The sequence below is a fragment of the Pipra filicauda genome, unplaced genomic scaffold (genome assembly GCF_003945595.2).
Source record: "Pipra filicauda isolate LSUMZ 115617 unplaced genomic scaffold, ASM394559v2 scaffold677_size160692_pilon, whole genome shotgun sequence".
Lineage (NCBI taxonomy): Eukaryota > Metazoa > Chordata > Aves > Passeriformes > Pipridae > Pipra > Pipra filicauda.
The window spans coordinates 1-19,452 of record NW_024104839.1 but is presented as its reverse complement, the minus strand read 5'-3'; the positions used below and the strand labels follow the sequence as shown (position 1 = coordinate 19,452).

General features: G+C 55.5%; 2 protein-coding genes across 6 annotated transcripts; one reads left to right on the top strand and one right to left on the bottom strand.

Annotated features, from left to right (window-relative positions):
• Positions 1-2,114: 2,114 nt before the first annotated feature.
• On the bottom strand, positions 2,115-5,835 carry DNAJC28 (DnaJ heat shock protein family (Hsp40) member C28). 3 transcript variants are annotated; one of them, XM_027748294.1, is made up of 3 exons: positions 5,658-5,835; positions 4,067-4,224; positions 2,115-3,467 (listed from the first exon to the last, which is right to left on the bottom strand). In XM_027748294.1, exon 3 carries the CDS (start codon positions 3,415-3,417, stop codon positions 2,317-2,319), a length of 1,101 nt encoding a protein of 366 aa, XP_027604095.1. In that variant the 5' UTR covers positions 3,418-3,467; positions 4,067-4,224; positions 5,658-5,835; the 3' UTR covers positions 2,115-2,316. The 3 variants fall into 3 exon arrangements, with proteins under 3 accessions (XP_027604095.1, XP_039244623.1, XP_039244622.1); XM_039388689.1 differs by lacking the exon at positions 5,658-5,835 and adding an exon at positions 5,566-5,630; XM_039388688.1 differs by lacking the exon at positions 5,658-5,835 and adding an exon at positions 4,374-5,358.
• Positions 5,836-7,620: 1,785 nt separating this feature from the next.
• On the top strand, positions 7,621-17,322 carry LOC114002421 (histone-lysine N-methyltransferase 2D-like). 3 transcript variants are annotated; one of them, XM_039388693.1, is made up of 8 exons: positions 7,621-9,173; positions 9,240-9,442; positions 13,645-14,814; positions 15,030-15,106; positions 15,184-15,280; positions 15,900-16,031; positions 16,355-16,414; positions 16,501-17,322. In XM_039388693.1, exons 1-3 carry the CDS (start codon positions 7,806-7,808, stop codon positions 14,429-14,431), a joined length of 2,358 nt encoding a protein of 785 aa, XP_039244627.1. In that variant the 5' UTR covers positions 7,621-7,805; the 3' UTR covers positions 14,432-14,814; positions 15,030-15,106; positions 15,184-15,280; positions 15,900-16,031; positions 16,355-16,414; positions 16,501-17,322. The 3 variants fall into 3 exon arrangements, with proteins under 3 accessions (XP_039244627.1, XP_039244626.1, XP_027604168.2); XM_039388692.1 differs by having other exon boundaries at positions 15,199-15,280; positions 16,501-17,321; XM_027748367.2 differs by lacking the exons at positions 15,900-16,031; positions 16,355-16,414; positions 16,501-17,322 and adding an exon at positions 15,417-15,503 and having other exon boundaries at positions 15,199-15,280.
• Positions 17,323-19,452: the final 2,130 nt, after the last annotated feature.

Sequence of the window (19,452 nt, the reverse complement as noted above, 5' to 3'; positions counted from 1 at the left end):
GCCTTGACATTTACAATGTCTACAGAATATAAGAATTTCTTCCCAAAATCAAATCTAAAGCTCTCTTTCAGTTTTAAACCATTTCCCCTTGCCCTCTCACTTCCTTTCCTTGGAAAGCACTGGCATGGATAATTAGCTCACTAACAGTGCTTGAAAGAGCCACCAGATTGTTGGGCAAGAAAGAAATTCTTCACCCTGAGAAAAATGGATACTTCAATTAATATATCTTATATATCTTACACAAACCATCATTATCTTCATATTAAGATATCACCTAGTGAAGCCTTTCAAACCACAAGCTGTAAGGTCACTGAACCAACACGTGGACGTTCTGGGAATAGTCAATATGTCTGGTTCTGGAAACAGCAGTGATTTCACCCTTTTGAGGTCAATGATAAAATAACATTTATCAAATTCAAGTTCACAGTCTGTGGAAGCTCGAAAAATTCCTTCTGAAGGCTGTTCTCTCCTAGCTTTTTCTTCCACAGCAGTTGGTATTCCTTGTTCTAGAAGGATTTACTAAATACTTGTTCTAGCAGGATTTACTAAACACTGCTCTGAAGATTTTGTGAGCTCAGAGCAACAAAATTATAGACCAGCCCCACAAAAATGTACTCCTCCACACACCTGGGGAAAACAGAAATGTAAATTATTTTTCCATCATCATCATAAATGTCGAAGAAGTGGATTTTTGTGCCTGGCAGTTTTGATGACAACAGTGTCAGGCTGATTTTAAGTGCTGGAGTCAGGTCACACCTACTCCATTTAAACCTGAGGAGTTTGAATAAGAACATAAAAATCCCCCACTCTGCTGATTCATCCATTACAGCAACTTCAATATTGAAACTGCTGATGCTTCATCAAGAGCCAAACTGTTTTCCAGCAGGGCTGCATTTACTGCAAACTCATTTCTGTTTTATCTTGTGCAATGAATTCGATTTGCTCTTTAAATCTCCCACTGGAGTGGTTTAAACAGTAATTCAGATCCGATTCCTGCAGATCATAATGAAAAGCTAAATGCAATCTTTTAAAGAATATTATGTCAAAGGACTTCCAGAAAAGTATGTTTAATTTACAGTTTTCATTCCAAACAAAAATAAAGTATTCAAATAAACAGACATTTGATCACCCAACTGTTGGAGCCAGGCTGGGAGAGCTGAGGAGGCTCAGCCTGGAAAAGAGAAGGTTCCAGGGAGACCTGAGAGCCCCTTCCAGGGCCTAAAGGGGCTCCAGGAGAGCTGGAGAGGGACTGGGGACAAGGGATGGAGGGACAGGAAAAGCAGGAATGGCTGCCCACTGCCACAGGATATTGGGAAAGAATTCTTCCCTGTGAGGGTGGAGAGGCCCTGGCCCAGGTTGCCCAGAGAAGCTGTGGCTGCCCCTGGATCCCTGGAAATGTCCAAGGCCAGGTTGGATGGGGCATCCAGTGCCACCCCTGCCATGGGCAGGGACACCTTCCACCAGCCCAGGTTGCTCCAAGCCCCGTCCAACCTGGCCTTGGACACTTCCAGGGATCCAGGGGCAGCCACAGCTTCTCTGGGCAACCTGGGCCAGGGCCTCCCCACCCTCCCAGCCAGCAATTCCTTCCTAAATCTTGTCATGACTAATTTGCTGTAACAGGGAGGCTTGAAAGACCCAGAGTGTTCACCAACAAATAAATTTCCAAGACCTGTTTCCATGTTAAAGATCCAAAAATGGACTTCTGCACATGTACAGTCCAAGCCCCTCAGAAGACACCCAGAACCCTCCCTTCAGGGCCATTTAATTTAACCTTAAATAGATGAATGGACTTTTAAAACATGTGCATTGAACCTGCCAACAATTCATGAGCTGTAAGTATTTAAATACAAAGGTCAAACTAACACAGCTCAGCAAGACTTCTGCTGCCACTTTATCTTTTAATGTGTTTTTCCTATGCTTCAATTTTCCCTTTTGAAGAGATAACAGACTGTAAGAGTGATTGCACTCTGTGCTAAAGCCAAGCATTAATTTGGATTTAAGCAGAAGTAAAATGACCTGAAAGAGAGTAATGGCTTTAACCCCGAGCACAGGGGAGGTATGAGGGGCAGAAAAAGGCCGCTGCTCAGTGACAAAAATTAACTCTACCACAGCCCAAACTGGCACATTTCCTTTAATAATATTTAAAAATAAATTCATTATTTGTAATGCAAATGCCCATCCGACAACCAAATTTCTTTTAACTGCTGTAACAGTGTGGATTTGACATTTTCAGTGTACCCAAAATTTCTAGAGTGCAACATTTCATTAATAAAGTGCATTCAAAAATCTTCACAAGAGACAGGAATTAGTATTAAATTATTTCACTGTAAAGTTTAACCACTTAAACAGAGAATACTTCCACCCAAACCTTTTACCATCTTCCCCTTGGCTCTCCTTCGTGTCTGGATGAGAAGCCTTTTCCACCAGAGCCTCGTAAGTCTTTTGTGCTCGAACAATTTCCTTCTCTGGGCTGAAATGCACCATCTGCCTGCTCAGAATGGGAACGACCAGATTGAAGTTGTCAACTCTCTTGTTTAGTTTCCTGATGTCTTCCACAAACTGCTCGCAGATCCGACCCCACTGCTTCTGCTCCAGCGGCGTCATGGGCTCTCCCAGCTTCCTCCTCGAGGCCACCACGCTCTTCCTCAGCCCCTCGATGGTCTCCCGGATCTCCTTCTGCAGCAGGATCCACTCGGGCTGGTACCCGTTGTCAATCAGGATCCTGTTGAGGTTGTGGGTCATGGGGTCGATGTGGGGACAGTCTGAGAATTTCTGCAGAGGTTTTCCTTTGCCCCGGAGGTTGTCGAAGTCTCCTTTGGCCATGGATTCCTGGATGAGGTCCTCCACCAACCGTTCCACCGCTTGAGTTATTTTCACCTTCTTGCTCTCCCTCACATCCTTGGCTCTCATCAGGTCAGTCTCAGGGTAGCTGCTGCCGAGCCTGTGCTGCCGGTACTCCAGCACCTGCTCCGTGGCGCGGTCCACTCGGAACTGCATGTACTGCTTCTCCCTCTGGCTCGGCGTTCCGATGCCGACGCCTTCAAAACTCAAGTAGTGCCTGTGCTGTAGGGACTTGGATTTGAACTGGTCTTCCTCCTCTTCGCTGTCCTCGCCGGGTTTCTGCTTGGCTGCCACGTCGTTGAGCACAACCCTGTAGGCCTCCTCCACCCTGATGAAGGCGGCGGGGTCGGCCGCGCTGGAGCTGCTGTCGGGGTGGTACTTTTTGGCGAGGGTTCGGTAGGAGTTCCTCACCTCATCGAGGGAACATCCTTCCTCAAGCTCCAGGATTTTGTAAGAGTCCTTGACGTCGCCTTTGGGTTTGTAACCCGACAACATCCTGCAGAGAAACGGCTTCAGCTTCCTTGGGATCACGGCTCCCTGTCCCAGGAAACGGTGCCCCATGGTGTTGGTCAGCATGGCACACAGACAGCGGGGATTTCTTCAGGTGCAGCTACATTACAAACAGCCTGCAAACACATTTGTGTTTGAACTGTGTTAAATATGCTTTTTTAAAGAACTCCCAGGATTTATGTCTTATCTTTATGGTATCATAGAATCATGGAATCACAGCTGGGTTGGAAAGGACCTTAAAAATCATCTCATTCCATCCCCCTGCCATGGGGCAGCCACAGCTGCTCTGGGCAACCTGGGCCAGGGCCTCCCCACCCTCCCAGCCAGGAACTCCTTCCCAATATCCCACCTAACCCTACCCTCCTTCAGCTTAACACCATTAATCTGCACTTCTAAATAATTAATATTGAAGTCATATTACAATATAAAAGAAAATTAATTCATACTATAGTTTTCTCCTACAATGGCAGCATGGGTTTGTTTTGCAGTGCAGAATTCCCACAAAGCATTTTTATTGCCTTTCTTTTATTTTTTGATTAATTATTTTATTGCCCTTATTGCCTATCAGCAAACTCAGAGCAGGGTAAACTGGAAATACCCTTTATGCTGAGGGGTAACTGCTGAAACAAATCCTTCCCTTTTCCCCTCTGTACCTACATTCAGCACTGTCTGAATTTCCCACTCCCATGGATCCCAGTGCCTCAACATGTACAACCTGGAACACTTCCAAAGGATGTCATCACAGCACGTTTTTGGTACTTCCCAGCAACATCTGTAGCAGTGTTCAGGTTATACATTCATTTAGACTGGCTCTTGTACCCCAGCAGGGGTCAAACTCCTTCACTCGTGCCAGGTAAGGCTGGAAACCTGGAACTGAGAACAGATCAATAGTGGTCAATATTTCCCTCCGTCAGCAATTCCAGTGCTTCGGGGTTATTTGGGAAAAGAGCAAAAGGAACAGCTTATAAATCAGGTCTTTATGTAAGTTCAAAGTAGAAGAACATAACACAACCTGCACCCACCATTTAAACATAGCTAACTCCTCCTTTACTCGTGGAAATAAATCCTAAGGGAAATGCTGGATCACTGGTGCTAAAGGCTCAGGGAGGGCAACATCCACTTGGCTGACTCAATTTCCAAACAAAAAACTAGGTCAAACAAAGATTAATTAAGGACTAAATAGTACTTATCTGTCCTGTACACAAAAAATTGCCCTTCTGCCCCAACCCAGAAAAGGAAAAGGGGATGTTCTTGGGAATGGATCAATCCTAAATGCTTTCAGCTGATTTTGATCTATGTCACTTGTTGAGTCCTCAGCTTGTGATAACGGACTTCATCAACATGTGGTTTTTTTAATTTATGATATAGAGTAGTGTGATATATAAATAATTGTGATTTGTGAAACAAATGGGTGATTACATCAAAATAAAACAAACATTGTAAAACTTAATTACACCCCTTAAAGAAATAAAACAGACCCTTACAAGGTCGAGAGGCCCAAAACCTCCCTACTATCCTAAAAATAAAATATGGTTTTTTTAGGCGCCTGTTCATCCAAGAATGCATGAATTATGACTGGTTGTAGAGATAACCCCTTTTAGCTTTAGTTGTAAGAAAACTCATATATTAAATACTTAGCAAAAACCTGTAGAATATAGAATGTATATGTGTATGATATATGAGAATGTATATGTATATGATATAATTAATATGCATGAAGTAGCTAAGATAAATACTAAATTTGGGAATGGGAAATTGGTCCCCATTTCTGTCACCCAGCCGGCTGCTTGCTTTTACCATATAACAAACTATTATTCAAAAACTTATAGAAACTCGAGACTTTGTTTATCAGAGAAGTGATTTTTTTCGTTCTAGGTGTCAGACAAAGATAATAATTGAGTTTTATATGGCCATAAGAACCTGCGTCACTACTACTTAAACAGAAAGAACGACTACACTCTTTAATTCAATCACTGCTCAGAAAGTGACTTTCTCGTAGCTCCGCAGCCATTAATTTAATATATTTGTGCGTAAAGAAGCATGAATAGAACCCCAGCTGCACCCAAAGGGGGTTATCCCCGGCGGGGACTGGGAAGGGAAACCGGGCTGAGCCCCTCAGGACCCCCATCCCTCCCTCCCTCCCTGTCCCGCAGCGCGGGGGGGTCTCCCCGCAGCGCCCCCCGCACCTGAGACCCCCGAGCCCCCCCGGCTCACCTGGAGCCCCGGGCCGAGCTGAGACCCCCGAGCCCCCCCGGCTCACCTGGAGCCCCGGGCCGAGCTGAGACCCCCGAGCCCCCCCGGCTCACCTGGAGCCCCGGGCCGAGCAGGCCGGTAACGGCGGCGGGGAGGAAGAGGAGGGCGCGGAGGAAGAGCAGAGGATGGGGCAGCCGCTGTGACCCCGCGCCCAAGGACGGGAGGGAGGGAGAGACGGAGAGAGGGGCGGGAACGGGGAGGGACGGAGGGAGGGAACGAGGGGGACGGAGAGACGGGGAAGGAGGGAAGAAGGAGGGAAGGAAGAAAGAAGGGGGGGAGGGAGGGAAAAAGGGAGGGAGGAAAGGACGAAGCAGAAGAAGAAGGGAGTAAGGGAGGGAAGAATGGCGGGGAGAGTGACAAGGAGGGGGCGAGAGAGGGAAGGAGGGGGCGAGAGCGAGGGACTGGGGCAGAGCAGGGGAGGCCGCGGATCCCCCCTGCCCCCGCTCCCCGCCAGGGGCCGCCCGAGAGCCGCGGCAGCCGCGCGCGGGGCCGTGAGGGGCGGGCGCTGTGAGGGGCGGGGCCGTGAGGGAAGGGCGCTGTGAGGGGCGGGGCCGTGAGGGACCGGGGCTGTGAGGGGCGAGCGCTGTGAGGGGCGGGCGCTGTGAGGGGCGAGCGCTGTGAGGGGCCGGGGCGACCGTGAGGGGCTGAGGGTCCTTGCGCTGCGATTTCTGCTCGGCCGTGAGGGGCTGAGGGTCCTTGCGCTGCGATTTCTGCTCGGCCGTGAGGGGCTGAGGGTCCTTGCGCTGCGATTTCTGCTCGGCCGTGAGGGGCTGAGGGTCCTTGCGCTGCGATTTCTGCGCGGCCGCTCCCACAAACGGACCCCAGCGCCCTTTTTAGGCGTTGTCCTCCCGAGGCAGTTCCGCCGGAGCGGGGGAAGGATCCGTTGCCTCGTCACGGGCTTTCAAACAACTTCCCCCGGAATGCGGGGGACGGTTCCCCGCAGGCTCGCGCTGCCGCCCCTGCCCCATAAGGCGCTTTCCAACTGTTGCGAGGGGCTCTGAGAGTCCTTCAGGCAGGGCTAGATGGAATATTGGGAAGAAATCCTTCCCTGTGAGAGGGGGATGCGCTGGCAGAGGTTGCCCGGAGAAGGTGTGGATGCCCTATCTCTGGAAGTGTTCAAGACCAAGCTGGGAAGCTCTGGACCAAGGGAAGAGGGCCTGGGATAAAGGGCAAACCTCTGCAGGCTCCCCCTGCTCCCTGGAATTGAAGGGCTTGCTGTGTGAGCAGCGAGGAAACGTCTCAGCCCTGCCAAGCTGGACGTCTTTCTGCAGGGAGGGTTTGGATCCCCAGCAGAGGCTTGTCAAAAATTAAAGCTGTTCCTCCCATTTCAGCTTCTCAGGCCCCGCTTTTTATTGCTGTGTGTGAAGCCAGGGGTGATAAAAGTCAGCCTGGTGCGCCCACAGACATGTGTCCCTTGGGGACAGGGATTAGGGGTGAGCGTGGTGGTGCTGGGGGAGGGTGGGACTGGGGGATCCTGGAGGGCTCTTCCCTGATGACTGTGTGAGTCTTGGGACTGCCCCGAGCCAGGGGCAGCAGCTGGCCCCTGGCCTTGTGGAAGCTGCTGAGGTTGTGGTGGTGCCACTTGTGCAGCCTGTGCAGGGGGCTGTGGATGGCCCCGTCCTCGCGGGGTGTGCCCTGCCCCGCTCAGCTGCCTGTGCCCTGCCCCGTGCTGAGGGTGCGCTGGTGCCACTGCGTGTCCCTGCCCAAGGCCCTGAGGAGCCGCGGGGCCGAGGCAGAGCCCTGAGGGACACCCCTCGTGCCCGGCCCAGCCCGGGCCATGGAGACACTGCCCACGAGTGCCTGGCACGGCCACGGGGCCGATTCCTGCTGCGCCGCCCAGCCCGGCCTGCAAAGCTGTGCCCTGTGGAGAGCGGGGGTCGTGTGGGACCGAGGGCAAAGCCCCCCAGGGCTCCGGGCACAGCGGGGGCTGCAAGGCCACAAGTGCTGGGGCTGCCCCGGGCCGGGTCCGGGCGGTGCCGCTGTCCAAGGGGGGCCGGGGGTGGCCCTTTGTGACACGGGACATGGCAGTGCCCGGATACCCTTGTGACATCACAGAGCCCTGCCCTGCCCACGGGTGTTTGAGGGGCACAGAGCCCGGGGGTGCCCACTCCCAGGAGAGCCTCTCTCGCAGGAGGAAGCAGCTCCAGGGATCTCTCTGCCAGAGAGGACGAGAGAAGTTTTAGAAGGAGAAGAAGACGGAGATGGACAAGCGCAACTCCCAGCCCAGCCAGGGGCAAACTCCGAGCCTGCCCAGGGTGAGGGACAGGGAGCCAACGCTGCCATCTCAGCCAAGGCAGCGACTGCTGCCACTGCGGCCGACAATGTCACCACCGGCACGACAGCCAGGGCAGCCAAGGCAGCCAACAATGTCACTGCTGCCACTGCTGCCACCACTGGAACAACAGCCAAGGCAGCCAACACTGCCATCGCTGCCACCACTGCCAAGACAGTCATCGCTGCCACTGCTGCCACCACTGCCAGGGCAGCCAAGGCAGCCACCACTGTCATCGCTGCCACCACTGGCAGCACTGCCACGGCAGCCAACGCTGCCACCACTGACACGGCTGCCACGGCAGCCACAGGAGACAAGGAAGATGGAGATTTCTGAGGAGGAAAGGAAGATGGAGAGGGACGAGAACAGGAAGATGGAGATGGATAAGCCATGGCTGCCACCACTGCCATGGCAGACAAGGAAGCAACAACTGCCACCACTGCCAACACTGCCACTGGTTCCACCGCAGCCACAGCCACCACTGCCACCACTGCCCAAGCTGCCACAGCTGCCAGCACTGGCACAGGTGCCTCAGCTGCCACGGCTGCCACCACTACCCCAGCAGCCACCGCTACCACCAGTGCCACGGCAGCCCCCAGTGCCAGCTCTGCCCTGCCCAGAGAGCCCCAGGGACACCGTGAGCCGGGGCACAGAGCTGGGCAGCGCAGGGCACACGGGGCCACGGGCCCGCAGCCCCTCTCCCCGGCTGCCCCCACGGCCCGAGAGCCCCGTGCCCGGGCTGCTCTTGCCCCCCAGCACGGGGGCACAGGAGGCCCCAGCCCGGCCCGCGCTCGCTGCCGACGCCAGCTGGGAGCCTCTTCCTCTGCCGGCAGCTCCCTCGGCCGCTCCTGCCAGCCAGCACAGCCAACCCGGCACGGCACCGCTGCAGCACCAGCCTGGCACAGAGCTCAGCCTCGTCTCAGACACGGAGCTGCTGCAGGAGCTGCACAGGAGGGGCCTGCTCCGTGCTGCCACAGACCTCAGCCTTGTCTCGGACACGGAGCTGCTGCAGGAGCTGCACAGGAGGCTCCTGCTCCGTGCTGGCACCACAGAGGCCCCACTCCCGGCAGCCGGCCCGCCGCTCCTGGGGGGCATTACAAGCCAAGGACAGTCCCAGCAGGAAGACGACGAAGAGCTGTGCCAAGGGACAGATGGCCTTGGCAAACAAGTGTCCCAAGGGGAAGATGTCCAGTCGGAAGGGGACTCCAATGTCCAAGAGCTCTCCCAACTGGAAGAGGACATTGGCGAGCCAGTGTCCCCACAGGAAGAGGACATTTTAAAACCTCTGTCCCCACAGGAAGAGGACAGTGCAAAACCTTTGTCTCCACAGGAAAAAGACAATGGCAAACCACTGTCCCCACAGGAAGAGGACACTGGAAAACCACTGTCCCCACGGGAAGAGGACATTTTAAAACCACTGTCCCCACAGGAAGAGGGCAGTGGCAAACCACTGTCCCCAGCAGAAGAAAACCCTGTCCCGTGCGGCCCCACTGACTCGTCACAGCTGGAGCACCACGGGACTGGGAAGGAGCCGGACGTGGAGTCTCAGCTGGAGCACCCACAGAGGCGGCCCAGGAGATCAGCACAGCACGGCATAACAGGACCCTGGACAACCCTTCAGCTGGATTGATGCTGGAACAAGGACTGACATCCCATCAGCTGGATCGACACTGGATTCCAGGCTGAGCTCCCATGAGCTGCACTAGCACTGGAACCAGAACGGATGATCTCTTTTTCTCTTTCTTTCTCTCTCTCTCCCTCTTGAACTCATCTCTTCCTTTCTCTCTTCCCTTTCACCCTTCCCCTCTGTCCCAAAGCCACTGACCTGTGCTTTTAGAGTAGGCCCAGAACTAACACAGGAATTTCCACACTTAGTTTGTTTTAATAATTAAGAAAACATGCTATTATATTAATAATATTAATGATTAAATAACTTTAAACTATAATAAATTATTAAGGACAGTAATGAAAATATTACATTTAATATTATAATTAATAATTTATTCTAGCTCATTTAATATACCAAATATATTGCCTTTATAATATTCTACTGTTTGCTCCCATATGAGTGCAGTTCACCCGAGAGCTCAGCCACGGGCTCTCGACCATTAAAGAAAGTTTCTTTAGGAAACATTGTCCAACTGCCAAACTGACAGCCAAGGGGAAAGTAACACCACCCCCTGAGCTGGGCCCTTGTCACAGCTCTCCCAGGCTGGGCCATGTGCCCCCTGCCCTCTGGGCTGCTTCTGGCAGTCCCTTCCCTTTCTCTTCCCCTCTCCCCTTCCCCCTGCTGTAGGGAGGAATGTGTTGATGCAGCTTGCAAAGCACCTTCCTTGAGCAGGGCTTTGCCTGCTTTGTCAGTCCTGGCAAAAAACAGCTGGAGGGAAAGAGAGAACGTCCAATTCTCACTCATTCCTCCAACCTGAAGTCTCTCGGCCACAAAAGGTCTCTTGAGCAAAGAGAAATTCCCAACCCAGTTCATGTCTTTATTGTACTAGTATATTCACCATAATTAATAAATATTTAACAAAAAATGCTGAGTGTTTGTGGACTCTCTGACTTTTGCTGCTCCTCCCGACTGCGAGCATTTACAAATCCCAGGTGCTCCCTTCCCCAACTCCTTCTCAGCATCTTGAGGACTGGAATAGGGGAATTCTGCACAAGCTGTTCCCAACGCCAAAGCCTTCCTGGAAAACCTGCCCCAGATTGCGTGGCTGCCCCTGGATCCCTGGCAGTGCCCAAGGCCGGGCTGGCCGGGGCTTGGAGCGAGCTGGGCTGGTGGAAGGTGTCCCTGGCCATGGCAGGGGTGGCACCGGCCGAGCTTTGGGGTCCCTCCCGGCCCAGCCCGTCCCTGCTCCCCCCAGCCCCAGAGCTCTCCCCGGGTCTCTCCGCTCCCTCCCTGCTGGGGGAGGCGCTGCGGGCACTGGGGAGGACTGGGAGCGACCCCTCGGGCTCCGAGCCCCGGCCAGCGGCGCTTCTGCCGGAGGGGGACAGGGAAAAGCAGATGCCAATGTGTCAGGATGCAAGTTTGTATTCTTGTGACTCCTTGGACGGGAAAGGTTTGCATTTGAAAGAGGGGAGTTTGAGGCCAGGTGGCCCTTTGAGTCGTTTCTTCTTCTGCATTTAGCCGGGCCAGCGCAGCAGTGGCCGCCAATGAATGCAAGGGATGGTTTTGGGAGAGGCGAGCGTTTGGGCCGGTTGAGTTTTCGGTTTCCTTTGTCGGTTTTTTGTGGGTCTTTTCCACTGGGCAGCCCCGAGGGGCGCCTGGAAGGGTGCGCGCGGGGCGGGGCGGGCGGGAAACGGCGGGAGCGCGGGGGTGGGGGGGGGGACCCGCAGGGGGGTCTGGGGTGTGCTGAGGGTGGGGGGAGGGGTCTGGGGTTCTGAGGGTGTGGGGAAGCGGGTTTGGGTGCTGAGGGTTGGGGAGGCCGGTTGGGTTGCTGAGGGTGTGGGGGAGGGGTCTGGGGGGGCTGAGGGTGTGGGGAGGGGTCTGGGGGTGCTGAGGGTGTGGGGAGCGGTCTGGGGATGCTGAGGGTGTGGGGAGGGGTCTGGGGGTGCTGAGGGTGTGGGGAGCGGGTTTGGGCGTCCCGGGTTGTGGGGAGAGGGTTTGGGTGTGCAAGGAGACATTTGAAAGGAATTGGATCAGGGAGAGGACAGAGCAAGGACATCCAGGAAAGAAAGGAAAAGAGGAGGCAAGGCACTTTGCCTGGACTAGACCTCTTAAGTCCTCTTTCTATTTTCAAGCCTTTGGACAAACTCCTCTTTCTTGCCTTCTCCTCTCTTCTTTTTCTCTGCTTTTGTTCCCACAGGTATTGGTAGTTTGGGCTGGTAAATTTGTAAAAGCCCTGAGGCTGAATACTGGTTTGAGAAATCCAGAGGTGGTGTGGGATAAAGGATTGTGCCAGTGCTTCTTTGCTGCCTGAAATAAAAGCTCTCAGAAATGTTTCTGGTCTGAATTCAGTTTAGCCCTTAGCATTGGTTTGGAACTAAAGGAATGTTCACCTGCAAACCACTGTCCCCACGGGAAGAGGACATTGGAAAACCACTGTCCCCACGGGAAGAGGACATTTTAAAACCATTGTTCCCACAGGAAGTGGGCAGTGGCAAACCACTGTCCCCAGCAGAAGAAAACCCTGTCCCGTGTGGCTCCACTGACTCGTCACAGCTGGAGCACCACGGGACTGGGAAGGAGCCGGACATGGAGTCTCAGCTGGAGCACCCACAGAGGCGGCCCAAGAGTGGCGTGTTTGCCAGGGGCAAACTCCGAGCCTGCCCAGGGTGAGGGACAGGGAGCCAACGCTGCCATCTCAGCCAAGGCAGCGACTGCTGCCACTGCAGCCACGAGTGTCACCACCGGCACGACAGCCAGGGCAGCCAAGGCAGCCAACAATGTCACTGCTGCCACTGCTGCCACCACTGCCAGGGCAGCCAAGGCAGCCACCACTGTCATCGCTGCCACCACTGGCAGCACTGCCACGGCAGCCAACGCTGCCACCACTGACACGGCTGCCACGGCAGCCACAGGAGACAAGGAAGATGGAGATTTCGGAGGAGGAAAGGAAGATGGAGAGGGACGAGAACAGGAAGATGGAGAGGGACAAAAGCAGGAAGATGGAGATGGATAAGCCATGGCTGCCACCACTGCCATGGCAGACAAGGAAGCAACAACTGCCACCACTGACAGCACTGCCACTGGTTCCACCGCAGCCACAGCCGCCACTGCCACCACTGCCCAAGCTGCCACAGCTGCCAGCACTGGCACAGGTGCCTCAGCTCCCACGGCTGCCACCACTACCCCAGCAGCCACCGCTACCACCAGTGCCACGGCAGCCCCCAGTGCCAGCTCTGCCCTGCCCAGAGAGCCCCAGGGACACCGTGAGCCGGGGCACAGAGCTGGGCAGCGCAGGGCACACGGGGCCACGGGCCCGCAGCCCCTCTCCCCGGCTGCCCCCACGGCCCGAGAGCCCCGTGCCCGGGCTGCTCTTGCCCCCCAGCACGGGGGCACAGGAGGCCCCAGCCCGGCCCGCGCTCGCTGCCGACGCCAGCTGGGAGCCTCTTCCTCTGCCGGCAGCTCCCTCGGCCGCTCCTGCCAGCCAGCACAGCCAACCCGGCACGGCACCGCTGCAGCACCAGCCTGGCACAGAGCTCAGCCTCGTCTCAGACACGGAGCTGCTGCAGGAGCTGCACAGGAGGGGCCTGCTCCGTGCTGCCACAGACCTCAGCCTTGTCTCGGACACGGAGCTGCTGCAGGAGCTGCACAGGAGGCTCCTGCTCCGTGCTGGCACCACAGAGGCCCCACTCCCGGCAGCCGGCCCGCCGCTCCTGGGGGGCATTACAAGCCAAGGACAGTCCCAGCAGGAAGACGACGAAGAGCTGTGCCAAGGGACAGATGGCCTTGGCAAACAAGTGTCCCAAGGGGAAGATGTCCAGTCGGAAGGGGACTCCAATGTCCAAGAGCTCTCCCAACTGGAAGAGGACATTTTAAAACCTCTGTCCCCACAGGAAGAGGACAGTGCAAAACCTTTGTCTCCACAGGAAAAAGACAATGGCAAACCACTGTCCCCACAGGAAGAGGACACTGGAAAACCACTGTCCCCACGGGAAGAGGACATTTTAAAACCACTGTCCCCACAGGAAGAGGGCAGTGGCAAACCACTGTCCCCAGCAGAAGAAAACCCTGTCCCGTGCGGCCCCACTGACTCGTCACAGCTGGAGCACCACGGGATTGGGAAGGAGCCGGACGTGGAGTCTCAGCTGGAGCACCCACAGAGGCGGCCCAGGAGTGGCGTGTTTGGAGGAATGAAAAGAATAAGGAACTGGTTCCACAAGTCCAAGAGCCAAGGACTCACCCAAGAGAAAGCAGACCAAGAGGAACGGCCGTTCCAAGGGCCAGGGGAGAACGACCAGGCCAAGGAGCTTTCTCAAGGGCAAGACAACAGAGTCCAGGGGCTGTCCCAAGGGCACGATGACAAACCCTTGGACCCGGGCAGCGACGACGACCCCCTGGAGGGGCCCAGCTCTCTCTACATCCCGAGCAAGTCCCAGCGGCCTCTCTCTTCCAAGCAACCAAAGGCAGACACTTCTCCATCCACCAGTGAGGAGCAGACCCCAGCAAGGTCCCGCAGCTCCTCCCAGGGCAGCCAAGTTCTGCAGGACACAGTCCAGCCCCTCATCCACGACATCCTGAGCAAGGCTGTGCTGGAGGTGGACACTTCATCCATCAATGAGTCCTACACCCCAGCAGGGTCCCGGAACCCCTCCCAGGGCAGCCAAGATCTGTGGGACACAGCTCAGAAATTAATCCAGCACGTCCTGAGCAAGGCTGCGCTGGAGGTGCAGAGGTGTCCCCAGCAGCCACAGGAGCAGCACAAGCTGGGACAAAGCCCGGCTGCAGACGTGAAACCAGCAGTTGCAGCCCAGGCCGTGTCCCCAGGGGCAGAGGGCAGGGAAGCCCCCAGGGCTGTCCCCGGGAAACGTCCCTCCCTGTTGAGGCGCGCGCTCCGCGCTGTGCACAGGCTGTTCCGCTGGCCCCGCAGGCCGGCACAGCCGCACCATTAGGCCCCGCTCCAGCGCCAGGCCCGGCCCAGACAGCGCAGGGCGGGCAGCGCTTTGCCGGGACCGACATCTCCCGCAGACCAGCACAGCACGGAACAGCACGGGCGCCGCAACGAGGCCAAGAAGTGGCCACAGACTGGAGGGGGATCGAGAGCCCCAGAGACCCCCAGACCTCAGACCCCTTTCCGGAGAGGTCTGAAAGAACAGCCTGTGCATGGGAACTCGTTGGCACAGAAGAGAGAAAGCCACCTTCCGTGGGGAACCCTGTCCCTGCAAAGGTACCCCCAGCAAGCCCAGCAGCCTGGACATCCCTCCAGCTGCATCCACGCTGGACACCAGACTGACCCCTTGCACAGGATGGCGGCGTCACCCATTCTCACAGGAAGGTAGGAGACTGTGCTGAATGTCCCCTCCAAGAGCTGTAGGAACAGTCCCTTGACAAGGTCCCAGTGTGCCAGTATCGAAAAGTCAGTTAAATGACGGCCTTTTGTAGTGCTGAACAAAACAGCTCCCTTTAGGGTTCCTTTCTCTGGCCTCCTGGTGTCCGGCTGGGTGTGCTTGGAGAGCACAAACCGATGCCCTTGTTTGTGGTTTCCTTCAGCTTTGCCCCAGGTTCCCGCAGACCGAGGGCACCACTCAGTCACCCCTGGCCCTTCAGTGCACTTGCAGAACTCACAGGTACTTGGTGGAGCAAGAGCTTGTCATGTTTGCTTCCCTTCCCTTGCCCAGAGAATTCACCCAACCAAAGCCAACAGGAGTTTTTCCTGCAGGGAAGGCCAGAGCTGCCACCAAGGAGGGAAGCAGAGCCCCGTGGCTGTGGGAAGGACTGACCCTTTGCAGGCTGACAACATGGTAAGTGGGTGCAGCTGTTTGAACAGCCCAAACCTTTCCCAACTGTCACCTGGACCTGGATGCCCTCTTTTGTTGAGGCTGCAATCCCTTGGATGAAGTTGTCCCTGTGGATACAATTGGTACTTCATGTTCCTAGGAAGGACCCTCCCCAGCTGGGCAAGCTTTGTGCAGCCGTGGTTTCTGTTGCACTGGGGGCAGCTCTTTCCCATCCTGTCCAGAGCAAGGAGAGTCTAAAGCACTTTGGAGCTCCCTCGGGGAGAGCCAGCCCGTGGCTGGGAGAAAGTAAATATTGCACCAGCTGCTTTGGGGGCAGCAAAGGAAACCAGAGCCCTGTCTTGGCTGCATTTCCATTCTCACGCCTCAGCCACTCGCCTCCACCTACAGTGTTTGCCTCTGTGGGGCTGTAAGAACAATCAACCCACAAGAGCTGTGGAACTGGCTGTTGGCTTTGGGGGAGGGTCACCGGGTCGGGAGGCAGCTGCTTCATCGTAACATTGGGACTGGAGTCAGCGTGGAACACAGACTCTCTGGCAGCTGAAGCACTTCAAACTATGTTCCCACTTCAACTGTTTGGGTTTTGCTTCAAATATCCCAGCCTTTTCCCCTTCTTTCCCTGCAGACAATGCCATGACCCGGATGGGAGTGCAGAGCAGGTCTGGCCTGACAGGACAGTCATCCACGACCACATCAGCCTGACATTCCCTGATGATGGCAACGGGATGAACTTGGAGCAGCTGCGCAAAATACTAAGGTGGAGAACCCCTCTCTGTAGGAATTCCAGCTCCTCCTTCTGTTACTGCTCAGCTCATTCCTTTTTGTCTGATGGAATTCCCTCCTTTGGGTCAGGAACTCAACATTTCTGAAGGGCAGGGAGAATTCACGGGAGACTCCAGAGCGTACAAATGCTCTGGAAACTTCCACACAACTTTGTCACGGAACTTTGATCTCCTCATTTCCTTGGATCCTTTCTCTCAGCCTTCCCGTTTAACTTGCCAGGCACTGTGCAACCTCTCTGGAGTGCCCATTAGTGGAGAGAAAGAGAATTCATATGGTTGTGACTGTCTTTACTTTCAGTTGGCAACCAAGAGAAGAGACAGACTCGGCTCCAATCCTTTGGAGTATTGATAAGAGAAGGTATTGTGGGAAATGATCCTGTGCCTTTTCTGTTTCTCCTGCCATAGTCGGTAGGGTTTGGACTGATCTCTCTTTTATTTCTCCAGGTAGCAGAGAGGTTTCTTTCCCCTTTAGTGGAGAAGATAGTGTATAGACCCCCTTATTAGAGAAGATAGTGTACAGACCCCATTATTAGAGAAGATTGTGTACAGACCCCATTATTAGAGAAGATTGTGTACAGACCCCTTTAGTAGAGAAGATTGTGTACAGACCCCCTTAGTAGAGAAGATTGTGTACAGACCCCTTTAGTAGAGAAGATTGTGTACAGACCCCCTTAGTAGAGAAGATTGTGTACAGACCCCCTTAGTAGAGAAGATTGCTCTGCCTGCAGCTGTACCCGTGGACAACCCTTTATAATATTCTACTGTTTGCTCCCATATGAGTGCAGTTCACCCGAGAGCTCAGCCACGGGCTCTCGACCATTAAAGAAAGTTTCTTTAGGAAACATTGTCCAACTGCCAAACTGACAGCCAAGGGGAAAGTAACACCACCCCCTGAGCTGGGCCCTTGTCACAGCTCTCCCAGGCTGGGCCATGTGCCCCCTGCCCTCTGGGCTGCTTCTGGCAGTCCCTTCCCTTTCTCTTCCCCTCTCCCCTTCCCCCTGCTGTAGGGAGGAATGTGTTGATGCAGCTTGCAAAGCACCTTCCTTGAGCAGGGCTTTGCCTGCTTTGTCAGTCCTGGCAAAAAACAGCTGGAGGGAAAGAGAGAACGTCCAATTCTCACTCATTCCTCCAACCTGAAGTCTCTCGGCCACAAAAGGTCTCTTGAGCAAAGAGAAATTCCCAACCCAGTTCATGTCTTTATTGTACTAGTATATTCACCATAATTAATAAATATTTAACAAAAAATGCTGAGTGTTTGTGGACTCTCTGACTTTTGCTGCTCCTCCCGACTGCGAGCATTTACAAATCCCAGGTGCTCCCTTCCCCAACTCCTTCTCAGCAACTTGAGGACTGGAATAGGGGAATTCTGCACAAGCTGTTCCCAATGCCAAAGCCTTCCTGGAAAACCTGCCCCAGATTGCGTGGCTGCCCCTGGATCCCTGGCAGTGCCCAAGGCCGGGCTGGCCGGGGCTTGGAGCGAGCTGGGCTGGTGGAAGGTGTCCCTGGCCATGGCAGGGGTGGCACCGGCCGAGCTTTGGGGTCCCTCCCGGCCCAGCCCGTCCCTGCTCCCCCCAGCCCCAGAGCTCTCCCCGGGTCTCTCCGCTCCCTCCCTGCTGGGGGAGGCGCTGCGGGCACTGGGGAGGACTGGGAGCGACCCCTCGGGCTCCGAGCCCCGGCCAGCGGCGCTTCTGCCGGAGGGGGACAGGGAAAAGCAGATGCCAATGTGTCAGGATGCAAGTTTGTATTCTTGTGACTCCTTGGACGGGAAAGGTTTGCATTTGAAAGAGGGGAGTTTGAGGCCAGGTGGCCCTTTGAGTCGTTTCTGCCTTTAGCCGGGCCAGGCGCAGCAGTGGCCGCGCAATGAAATGCAAGGGATGGTTTTGGGGAGAGGCGAGCGTTGGGCCGGTTGAGTTTTCGGTTTCTTTGTCGGTTTTTGTGGGTCTTTTCCCCTGGGCAGCCCCTGAGGGCGCCTGAGGGGGCGCGCGGGGCGGGAAACGGCGGGAAACGGCGGGAGCGCGCGGGGGGCGGGGGGGGACGGGACACCCGCATGGGGGTGTGGGGGTGCTGAGGGTGTGGGGAGGGGTCTGGGGGTGCTGAGGGTGTGGGGAGCGGGTTGGGGTGCTGAGGGTGTGGGGAGCGGGTCTGGGGGTGCTGAGGGTGCGGGGAAGCGGGGGTATGGGGGTGCTGAGGGTGTGGGAGGGGTTCTGGGGGTGCTGAGTGCGGTGTTGGGGCGGGGTCTGCGGGGTGCTTGAGGGGTGTTGGGGAGGCGGGTATGGGGGTGCTGAGGGTGTGGGGAGGGGGTCTGGGGGTGTGCTGCAGGGCTTTGTGGGGAGCGGGTCTGGGGGTATGCTGCGGGTGTGAGGGAGCGGGTTGGGGGTGCTGGGGTGTGGGGAGCGGGTCTGCGGGTGCTGAGGGTGTGGGGAGCGGGTCTGGGGGTGCTGAGGGTTTATGTGGAGGGGTCTGGGGGTGCTGAGGGTGGGGGGAGCGGGTTTGGGCGTCCCGGGCTGTGGGGAGAGGGTTTGGGGGTGCAAGGAGACGTTCCAGAGAAGGGATGGTTCATTTGAAAGGAATTGGATCAGGGAGAGGACAGAGCAAGGACATCCAGGAAAGAAAGGAAAAGAGGAGGCAAGGCACTTTGCCTGGACTAGACCTCTTAAGTCCTCTTTCTATTTTCAAGCCTTTGGACAAACTCCTCTTTCTTGCCTTCTCCTCTCTTCTTTTTCTCTGCTTTTGTTCCCACAGGTATTGGTAGTTTGGGCTGGTAAATTTGTAAAAGCCCTGAGGCTGAATACTGGTTTGAGAAATCCAGAGGTGGTGTGGGATAAAGGATTGTGCCAGTGCTTCTTTGCTGCCTGAAATAAAAGCTCTCAGAAATGTTTCTGGTCTGAATTCAGTTTAGCCCTTAGCATTGGTTTGGAACTAAAGGAATGTTCACCTGCAAACCACTGTCCCCACGGGAAGAGGACATTGGAAAACCACTGTCCCCACGGGAAGAGGACATTTTAAAACCACTGTCCCCACGGGAAGAGGGCAGTGGCAAACCACTGTCCCCAGCAGAAGAAAACCCTGTCCCGTGCGGCTCCACTGAATCGTCACGGCTGGAGCACCACGGGACTGGGAAGGAGCCGGACGTGGAGTCTCAGCTGGAGCACCCACAGAGGCGGCCCAAGAGTGGTGTGTTTGCCAGGGGCAAACTCCGAGCCTGCCCAGGGTGAGGGACAGGGAGCCAACGCTGCCATCTCAGCCAAGGCAGCGACTGCTGCCACTGCGGCCACGAGTGTCACCACCGGCACGACAGCCAGGGCAGCCAAGGCAGCCAACAATGTCACTGCTGCCACTGCTGCCACCACTGGAACGACAGCCAAGGCAGCCAACACTGCCATCGCTGCCACCACT